This window comes from Vigna umbellata, chromosome 4, assembly GCF_029865625.1.
Source record: "Vigna umbellata cultivar VRB3 chromosome 4, Vumbellata_1.0, whole genome shotgun sequence".
Taxonomy (NCBI): Eukaryota; Viridiplantae; Streptophyta; class Magnoliopsida; order Fabales; family Fabaceae; genus Vigna; species Vigna umbellata.
In genome coordinates, this window is record NC_142168.1 from 65,042,664 (window position 1) to 65,054,280 (window position 11,617).

An 11,617-nucleotide genomic window follows, 5' to 3' on the forward strand; every position below is an offset into this window, starting at 1 on the left:
ATGTAAGGTTTAGTCCCATTTTACGCACGACTTCAATGTAGAAAAAAGTTGTTGATAAGTTAAAATCATTTTAAAATTAAAACTTTAAATAATTAGATTGAGAGTTAGGTGAAAAATTATAATTGATAATTAAGGTATACATGTTTTTTTACTTGATATATATAGTAGTCCAAATATTACAATTTAATTGTTACTTGACTTACCTTGTCTATACCATAAAGTAATAAATAATTATATCCTTATATTAAAGTAAATGAATGATGCCTACACATGGGTTAAAGTTAATATGGATGAACTAGAGGTAGGTAGCTGAGGACATTATGCTAGTAGTGATGGTTGAAATATGGTTCTTCCTTAATTTGTCAAGTCTTTAATAATTCTTCTATTGTGGTCCAACTTCCCAAAATTCGATGAAATAAGAAAAGTTGTATTATTATTGATTTTAAAGTTTCTTATATTTTTGGGAAGATAATAAATATGTTGATCTTATGGTTATGAATTGATAGTAAATTTAACTTTATTTTTATTATTTACTCACGCTAATGAACATCAAATTATTTAATAATTATTTTAAAATTCTAAAATTTTGATTTGTTAGCATTTTGAATTTTTTTTCTTCAGAATTTTAGTCTGATCTTCTATGCTTTTTCTTTTCTTTTATGAAAATTCATTTGATGACAAATAATTATTGAAGTTCTAGAATAGCAATTTAGTTTAGATACTAAAACTTCGTAACTATACCTCACAATATTTATATATTTTAAAATTTCAAATGTAACTAATGCCATTTTTTTGAACCGATAGTGTTACTTATTTTTTAAAATATCAAATTAATGTCATTTTTCTCAACAGATATATTAAACGCATACTAATATTCAAGTTAAAATAGTCAGCATTAATATTCCCAAAACGGAAAGACAAATTAGTGATTCAATAAAAGAAGTAAAAAAAAAATCTAAATAAATAAACTAAATTGGTAATTTAATATAAGAAGAATGATATATACACTAATTAACATTGTATTAGTAATTTTTTTTGTCTGTCTCTCTTTCCATTGTATGTTTTGCATTCTGCGTTTATATATATATATATATATATATATATATATATATATATATATATATATATATATATATATATATATGTTTCTCTTTATCTTTCTCTCGTTGGTCTCTATTAGGGTGATATGAAAGTTGTTCAACAATCATCTTCGTTTAATAATAGAGATTTTCTCTAACAAGAGAGCAAAGATTCTATGACGCAGAAGCTGATACAGATGACAGAGTGAGACATAACATTGTTGCATGATATTGTTCCATGTTCTTTGCCTTGTTGGTTGATCACTGAGGCCAACATCAAAAGTAACATTGTTCCATGATATTCCGTTCTCATGTTGTTCTCAACACACACCGTCTTCAATTCAAACACAAACCCAAACTCCCCTCATTAGCAACACTCACCAAAACCACCCATTTTTCTTCACTCGTTTCCACTTCTCTTCAAAGTTTCAACCACACAAACCTTCTCCAACTCTGCACCCTTTGCCACACCCTTTCCCAAATCAAGCAAGCCCACGCCTTTGCCGTCTTCCATGGCTTCCTTCCTCGCAGTGTCTCCCTATGTGCCTCTCTCATTCTCCGATATGCCTCCTTTGGGCACCCCACATCCTCCCATATTCTCTTCCAACACAGTGTTGTGTATTCCCGTAGTGCTTTCTTGTGGAACACCATTATCCGTGCCAATTCTGTTGCTGGTTTCTTTGATGAATTCAGCAACTATAACACCATGGTTCGTGCTGGTGTTAAGCCTGATGAGTGCACCTACCCTTTTGTTCTGAAGGTGTGTTCTGATTCTGTGGAGGTTCATAAGGGTAGGGAGGTTCATGGGGTTGTGTTTAAGCTTGGATTTGATGGGGATGTCTTTGTAGGGAATACCCTTTCGGCCTTTTACGGGAATTGTGGGCTTTTTGACGATGCAACGAAAGTGTTTGATGAAATGCCGGAAAGGGATAAGGTGTCGTGGAATACTGTTATCGGTTTGTGTTCTCTTTATGGGTTTTACAAGAAGGCACTCAGGTTTTTTAAGGAGATGGTTGTGGCCGTCCCACGGATTCAACCGGATTTGGTTACGGTTGTGAGTGTGTTGCCGGTGTGTGCGGAAACTGAGGATGAGGTGATGGCGACAAACGTGCACTGTTATGCATTGAAGGTTGGCTTGTTGGGCAATGTAAAGGTTGGAAATGCGTTGGTTGATGTATACGGGAAGTGTGGAAATGAGAAGGCTTCCAGAAAAGTTTTTGATGAAATTGATGAGAGGAATGTGATTTCCTGGAACGCTATCATTACTAGTTTTTCTTTTAGAAGGAAATATATGGATGCTTTCGATGTATTTAGGTTGATGATTGGGGCAGGTGTGACACCGAACTCTGTCACCATTTCTAGTATGCTACCTGTATTAGGAGGATTAGGACTTTTCAAGTTGGGAATGGAAGTTCATGGGTTTTGTTTAAAGATGAATATTGACTCTGATGTTTTTATTGCTAATGCGTTGATAGATTTGTACGCAAAATCAGGATCTTCAAGAATAGCATCTACTATATTCAATAAAATGGGCGGAAGAAACATTGTATCTTGGAATGTTATGATTGCCAATTTTTCTCAGAACAAGCTTGAGTATGAAGCTGTAGAATTAATGAGGAAAATGCAAGCTAAGGGAGAAATCCTCAACAATGTAACCTTCACAAATGCTCTTCCAGCCTGTGCGAGACTTGGTTTCCTGAATGTCGGAAAAGAAATTCATGCCAGGATTATTCGGGTTGGATCTGCCCTCGATTTGTTTGTCTCTAATGCTCTGACAGATATGTATTCAAAATGTGGATGCTTAAACCTTGCTCAAAATGTCTTCAATATTTCTGTCAGGGACGAAGTTTCCTACAACATACTAATTATAGGCTATTCTCGAACAAATGACTGCTCAGAGTCTTTAAGTTTGTTTTCAGAAATGATACTCTTGGGCATGGCTCCTGATATTGTTTCTTTCATGGGTGTAATATCAGCTTGCGCAAATCTAGCTTCCGTAAGACAAGGCAAAGAGATCCATGGTCTGCTGGTGAGAAAGCTTTTTCACTCTCATCTTTTTGCGGCGAATTCGCTCTTGGATTTGTATACCAGGTGTGGACGAATAGATCTGGCTACAAAGGTCTTCGACACTATTGAAAACAAGGATGTGGCCTCTTGGAATACTATGATTTTGGGGTATGGTATGAGGGGTGAGTTGGACACTGCAATGAACCTTTTTGAAGCAATGAAGGACGATGGTGTGGAATATGATTCAGTTTCATTCATTGCTGTTTTGACTGTGTGTAGCCATGGAGGGATGATTGAGAAAGGGAGACAATACTTTAAGATGATGAGTGATCTTAATATTGAACCAATGCATACACACTATGCATGTATGGTTGATCTCCTAGGTAGGGCTGGTCTAATGCAAGAAGCTTTGGACCTTATCAGAGGCCTTTCTATTGTACCAGATACTAATATATGGGGTGCACTTCTTGGAGCATGTAGGATACATGGGAACATTGAATTGGGGCACTTGGCAGCTGAACATTTGTTTAAATTAAAGCCTCAGCACTGTGGATACTATATTCTCCTTTCAAATATGTATGCAGAAGCTGAAAGATGGGAGGAGGCAAACAAGGTTAGGGAGTTGATGAGGTCAAGGGGAGCTAAGAAAAATCCTGGTTGCAGTTGGGTTCAAATTGGAGATCAGGTGCATGCATTTCTTGTTGGTGAGAAAATTGACAGCTTGGATAATGACTTTTGGATGTCAGATTTTTAATTTTTGTATATAATATTAGTTTACCTACACATTTGAATCCGCACGTTATAATCGGTAGGTAAATCATAATTTTTATGTAATGATAGTAATATATTTGAGGATTATATGGCGAATCTAGGAAATTGTTGAAGTTGCAAGACAGTAATGTTGGAGGCATTTTCTGGTTGCCGTATTGATCATTGTGTCCTTTTATGGTTTAACCTCATGAATAATTTTAATGGAATTTTATCTACCCGTTTGTAAATGTTTGTAAATGGGAGAGGGACAAATATCATATTGGCCTTCACAAATATCATATAGGCACGGTGAATAGTGTTTTTTTTAAATTATTTCGCAAAACAATGTCTAATAACTTGTAAAGGAAATGTATAAAGATTGTAAGATGTTTAAATGTTGGTTTTTATAAGATGAGTAAATGGAAAACGTTTTGAATAGGAAATCAATAAGCCACAAATTTGTATATTGGTTTACTCAACCTCAATTACGTCTTGTTCTTTCTTAAGAACTCTTGAGGGGTTGCATTAATATTTTTTAAGATCACACAAGTTTTACTTCTCCAGGTTTACAACAAATATTCTCACCACTCTTGGTTCCCTAGTAAACACGACTAGTTCGAGTTTAATCGCTCGCGATTTACAACAAATATTTTTACCATTCCTGGTTTCAAACCTAGACAACAAGTATACACAAGTGTTTTAATTCTCTTCAAAATTTACAACACAATCAATGTTAAGAACAAATGTACAAATGATAAATCTAAAGGACATGATATAAATAATATGAGGTGTTTTGTATTTTGCTAAGATTTTTCTCTCAAAAGATATTCAACTTCAGTGATATATGAGCACAACAAACTTGAGTTCACTATTCTTTTTGTATAATCCTTTTTGAATTGTTATTCTTCTTATGTTATTTTTCTTGTGTTATCATCTTCTTTTTCTCTTCAAGTTTTCTCTATATATAGCCTTCCTTGAAAGATGTTTGTTAGACAAAAAATTGACTTCAAAACAACAAGTAACCTTTAGGTTCGAAGTCAGACTTTGGTATACTTTGTAGGTGTCAAAGCTTTTTCTCATAGCCTTAAACGAAACTTGAGCTTGTACCAAAGTCAAACTTTGGTATACTTTGTAGGGGTCAATGCTTTTTCTCAAAGCCTTAATAAAAACTTGAGCTTGTACGATGTGACAGAGCAAATGACTTCAAGGAAACAATCCTAGAATGTTCTTCTTCTCTACAATGTCTTTTTCTTGGGTGTAGTGATTATGATCATATGTTTATGCTTTATTGATTTGCACGAATTTCAAAAAAGAAAGGCATATAAGATTCAAAGTACTTTACAGTACATGCAATAGATGTTTTAAACATTGATAAGCATTAGACATTGTTGAAGTACACAAGAAAACACTAGAGGGCGTGAAGTGGGACCGGGGGTGAATAATGTTTTCAAAATATTTTCACTAAGCAACATCTAATGGTTCGTGATAATAGTATGCATAAGTGAACTATCTTTGGACGATGTGTATGTAAGATCAACAAATATAAACTCTTACTGACGATGACATAGGAAACTGAACAACAATTTAAAAGAAGAAAACATTAAGGTTCAATTTTTATATTGGTTCACTTAAACTTGAGCTACATCCAGTTCTTCTTTAAGAACATTTAAAAGATTCCATTAATCATTTCAAGATTAGAATGAGTTTAACCCACTCCTAGTTGAATATTCTTACACCACTCCAGGTTCCAAGTATAATTCATTCCTGGTTGAGTATTCTAGCCACTCTTAACACTAAGTATAATGAAAGTACAGGGAAAACAGTAGAGTTTTTGGGCAACAACATGAAGTTTTTGAAATAATGTGAACAAAAGTATGTTGTCTGATGATGCAAATAAGCTGCACAAATTGATCCTTCAACTCTGGCTTTGTTTTTTACTGAACGTTTTGATTCTCCCATAAACCTTTTAAATAGATACATCCACCTATATTGCACTAGTCCATCAAACCATGCTTCGTTTGAAAAATGAATAGGAAAATGTTCTAATGAATCAAAGAATGCATGAGGAAATATTCTTTCTAATTTGTAGAGAATAAATATAATATTTTCATCCAACTTTCTTAGTGAATCTTCCTTTAGCTTCGTCGAGCTCAAATCTTTGAAGAAGTTACTGATTTCTATTAGTGGATTTAACATGTGCATTCGCAAAGAGATGAACGTTGCAAGGAGTAATGTCTCCATAAATACATGACAATCATGACTCTTCATACAGTGAATACTACCTTTTTCAATAGCACATCTCGCCAAGTTTGAGGAATAACCATCTAACATTCTAAGTTCCTTGATCCATCGACAAACTATTCTAGTGTCGACTTTTGATAAGGTGTAATTTTTTTTTGGCATCAACAACATCCTATTATCGTCCGACTTCAACTCAAATCTCTTCGGTCACAATATAAAGGTAAATCTTTTCTTGCATTTGCATTATCCTTTGTCTGTCTAGTGACATTCATCACCGTGTTGAAGATGTTGTCAAAGAAATTTTTTCTATATGCATGACATCAATATTATGTCTTAGCATGTTATCTTTCCAATACAGAATATCCATAAAATGCTTCTTTTAGTCCAATTATGCCACTTCTCATACCTTTCTATCCTAGTGAGACCACTTTTTGTCACTTTTGGAAAATGTTTGACTCTTCTCCAAACTTGTGACGGGTCAACCTCTGCGGTGGCATATTCGTTTCCACATGCCCTTTGCGAAATTCCTTTTTGTTTCGCCTAAAACGGGTGATTAGTGGGCAATAACCTACGATGACAGTCAAACCAACAACTTTTCCGGCCATAACTTAATAATAATGTCTTAGTATGCTCTATGCAATGCGAATAAGCTAATCTACCATGCGTGCTCCAACAAATAACATGCCATATGTAGGGAAGTCATTAATTGTCCACGTTAAAGCTGTCCTCATAATGAAATTTTGTTTCCTTGAAACATTATACGTCCAAATAGCACTCAAAACTTCTTTAAACCATCAACCAAAGGCTCTAAATAAACATTAGTCCCTGACTTGGGATTAGATGGACTAGTATTAGACACGTTAAAAACATGTAAGGCTTTGTCATACTCAACTCAGGTGGAAGATTTTATGGAGTGACAATTATAGGCCAACAAGATGAGGATGCCTAAATTGTCGGATTAAATCCATCCGAACATAGATCAAGTTGCACATTACGGGGATCACTAGCAAATGATGAATGTTTTTTTATCGAAGTGCTTCCAGGCTTCCCCACCAGAACGATGACGTAGCATTCCTTGAGTTTTGTTACCCTCATGCCATGTCATATGTTGTGTTATTCATTGAAGAAAACATTCTTTATAATCTTAGAATTATCGGCAAGTAGAACAAGAACTTTAATGGAATCAATTTTTTTGCCTATGACTTTCATGCACTGTGTGATACTAAAGCTTCCCATAAAATTTGCATTCAAGAAAGGATGCATCACTTTTTCCATTGTCATTGTCATTGTCATAAAAGAGCATGCAACCATTGACACAACCATCAATCTTCTTCGCTTCTCATCCCAACTTAGAAACACATCTCTTGGCTTCATAATAATTTTTTGCCAAAGAATTATTAGGTGGTGTCAAATCTAAAAAGATTCTTGAAATGAAGTCTAATGCTTGATTGAGAATGTAGACTGGCATTTTTACTTTGTTGACCATTGAAATATAGGCTCATTTTCCTCTGCCAATGAATTGTAAAACCTTTGAATGACTTCATTTGGAGACTCTTCATCACGAGTATGGTTTGTTTGTTGTTGTGCACCATGTCGACTAAGAGCATTATTGATCATCTCTTGCATATGCATAAATTGATCCATCTTAGAGGTTTCTATAAAGTTGTTTGAACCTGATGATTGCCAACATTCACAAGTCGTGGAGGTAGAAGGAATTTCTTCACCATGAAATGTCCAAATCTTGTATTTTGGCACAAAACCTTTTTGGTATAGGTGAACTTTTACCACTTCATCTTTCAAAATTCTTATACATTCCCACTTAACGCATGAACATCTAATCATTCCCTCAAAAGCATAATATTTATAACGTCGAGCGGTCTGCACAAATTCTAAAAATCCTTCGACAAAAGTTTCCTTCAATCTTCTCCTACCGCTATAACAATGGTCATACGTCCATCCACGATGGTTGAGAACTTCAACCATGTTCAAAAGCTAAAGGAGGAAAAACTTATGCATAACAATCTTGTACCTAGTAGGGGAACTTGGGGTAGAGCAAGAATGAAAGTCAAATCAATATTAAGTCACATTGTGTATATATCATCACCCCTGTTATTTAACAACAAACTTAGGATGATGAACTAAGGTGAATTTTATTCTATAGAACCAATGCCTTAAAGTGAATTCAAGGCATTTAGTACTTACAATTAAGTCACTGGCCAAATATAGCCTTCTATGACCAAATTTTCCTTTGCACCTACATTTTAGCCTGTTTTGACCTTTTATTTAGAGTTGTGAGGTGAATTAGGTTGTGTTATAGGACATTGTTGAGTTGAAGTGTGAGGAAGCTTAAGTGAGAAAGCCATATGTGACTGACTTGGTTATCAAAATAGTTTGCATATTAGTGAAAAAGAGAGAAAAACTAGAAAACAATGACAAAATTATGCTCAAGAAGAAAAATATGCAAAATATGGAAAACAGGTAGGATCTAATTAGGAATACCAAACTATCATTTTTATGGGTGAGGGAATCTAATTTATACCCAAGACATACCAAACATACTCTATTCAAACAATTCCATGAGAAGATGGACTGAACTAATATATCATGTTCCATTTTCAAGTCTAAACTTATCTTAGTCACATTTTTAGACAAATAATTTCATAATGATAATTAAACAGAATATCTACAGCTAAATTTTATCATTGCATTACTATATAAGGACAAATTTTATCATGATAAGAAACGAATAAGATCAATATAATAGTTGTATCACCAAATTATTGGGCTCTTATTAGTTACAACCAAATTTGTACTAATGACATAACTCTTATCAAACTCAAGTCATTCATGCGCTTAAATTATAATCATTACACGTGACCTTTTTTATTAGGTCAATCAATATTCATCCATTCTTAAACACATACTTATAATCACATTCTTGAAACATATGCATAAGCAATTTTACAAATATTCTTAGACAAAACATAGAGATGTAGAGGGTAGAAACTATAAAGTTGCACAAAATACCAAAACAACCCTAATCACAAGAGTTAATCAGGCCTTACAAAAACATGAAGCAAAACATATACTTCAAACCTTTTCTATATTCCCCAATTCTTAGCCAACTAGCTAAACCCCAACAATAACCAGTAACACAAATGGGACAATTACGAAAAGAAATGGAAGTACCTCAATCTTCACTCAACTAAGACCTTCACAAATGGAAGCAACTTCAAACCAAAATACAGAAATAAAACCAAATCCAGATAAAATTGATGTTGCACATTATAAAACAAGTCACAAACTTTTATACCTACTGAAAACAGCCAAAAACTAAAAAAAAAGAACATACCTAAAACAACAACTACTATAGCTCAAATTTGATAACACTAGTTAAAGACTATCAAAACACTTTCATACAACTCAAAACAACAAAAACAATGTGCAACCAACCCAAAATTGAAACTGCATAATAAAAGTAGTTGGAGAAAAAGAGCTCATAAAACCACGCTAGACAAAGCTATTGAACATCTATATGGCATTGTTTTATAGTTGTCATCTTACAATACACAATTGGAAGCCTCACCTTTGTTTAATTGGGAAATTGAACACAAACATAAGCTTTAATTTTTCACCAACACATGTTCTACTATATCATTAGGGATTCAGACTGTTTGAAAGAAATTAGGACTTTCGAAGCATTTGGAAGGCACAAAAATGCCCAACACAAGGATATAATCAACAAAAACAACAGTTGGAAAAAAAGAAACTCATGAAACCATGCTAGAGCTATCTATTGAGGAGGAATTGCAATTAGAATCAACTTATGATGCTTCATTTCATTTCCAGAACTGCATCAATATGCTTAATAGGGACACCAAACTTGCTTTCAAGCCTCACAACCATGTCTTCATTTTCATACCTGTTATGCTAGGTTGGCAGTACCTTTAACTTCATCTTGGTGCCTTAAACTCAAATAAACTAAGCTTTTAAAGTTTCAATTATTGGTATAAAACGGTCACTCCTAATCACACTTTCATTATCCTTAATTGCAACACTTTTCATTCATGTTAAGTGTTTTTCATTAGTTGAGAGTGCTAAAAATATACCTCCTAGTATATATTCATTTTCTATGATGGATGATATCACACAATGCTTGTTTTGACTTCAAGAGTTATTTCTTCTAAGCACTCTATTTACTTTCTAATTTGGGATAGGGGCTACACCTTAATCAATTCTTAAGCTAATGGATGTAAAAGATCTCATTTTAGCACATGTTAAATCTCACTTGTAGGTAATCTCAAACTTGGTCATTATACTACTTTAACATTAATCTGTGTATTGTTAATTAATCTCCTCCTTTTAATCCTGACTTCTTTTCATTATTAGTCTTTATATAGATTATTCACTTTATTTACTGTTGGCTATTAAAATGACATGGGTTAATGACACATGCACATGGGTTTGCGTTAAAAAATCTAACTAGTGAAGGGTTTTATAGGTCCACACATAATGTCGTTTTATTTGTGTAAGGAGATGGACCAAATGAGGCCCTCATGCTAACCTATTCAGTGGTACATGGCTCTTTTTCATTAACACATGCATACTAACTATGATGTTAAAAGCATAATACTCTACAATTTTTATAACACCACTACAAGAATATTGCAATTACATACGGATTATTACATACGGATAATGATCCGTATGTAATGTAATAATTACATACGGATATTACATACGGATACTAAAAAAGGATTTACATACGAATTATCCGTATGTAATAATCCTTATGTAACATCTATATATAACGTACATGCGTAATGCGCGAGAAAGTTACCTAAGGAAAGTTTTCGTATGTACTTTCTAGAATTCATATGTAACCAGAAACAATTGTTATCTACCGATATTACATACGTATCTAAAAAATCATTTTTAAAAGAAATTGAATTTAGGTTAAGCCCCTTTTACTAAAACCCTCGCTCGAGCTCTCGTCTTTCACAACCTTCATCTCTCGAAGCTTCACTTCACCTCTCCTATCTTGAGCCTAACTCCACCTCTGTGCCGTCCATCCTTCAGTCTACCTCACATCTCCCGAACCTTCACTCCACTTCTTCTCTGTCCAACCCTAACTCCACCTTTCTTCTGTCGAACCCTAGCTCCATCGTTGTTCTCTCGAGCCCTGGATCCAGCGCTGTTCTCTTGAATCGTCACTGTACCTCTCTTCTCTCAAACCCTCATCCCTGTTCCAGGGGTTTTCCCCATCTTGTCTCCAACACCAAAGAATCTTGTTGACAAAACAATCTCAGTCACCAAACAATTTCGTTCAGCCTCCATGGTTTTGTGTGAGTCTTCGTTGCGCTGTTGGCTAGGTTGATGTTGAGTGTAACACCCCTAAATTAATTTGATATCTGATATAAACAATCAAACTTTATTTCAATTCTTCCAAAGTACAATTCCAAACTTACAAACTTTAAACAATATAGTCTTCACCACTTAACATAAATTTGAAATTAAACTTATAAGTCTTACACAACATT

At 34.2% G+C, this 11,617-nt stretch overlaps 1 protein-coding gene across 1 annotated transcript; it reads left to right on the forward strand.

Annotated features, from left to right (window-relative positions):
* Positions 1 to 1,177: 1,177 nt before the first annotated feature.
* On the forward strand, positions 1,178 to 4,072 carry LOC124826383 (pentatricopeptide repeat-containing protein At3g16610-like). The gene has a single exon (XM_047299206.2). It carries the CDS (start codon positions 1,375 to 1,377, stop codon positions 3,838 to 3,840), a length of 2,466 nt encoding a protein of 821 aa, XP_047155162.2. The 5' UTR covers positions 1,178 to 1,374; the 3' UTR covers positions 3,841 to 4,072.
* The last annotated feature ends 7,545 nt before the right edge of the window (positions 4,073 to 11,617 follow it).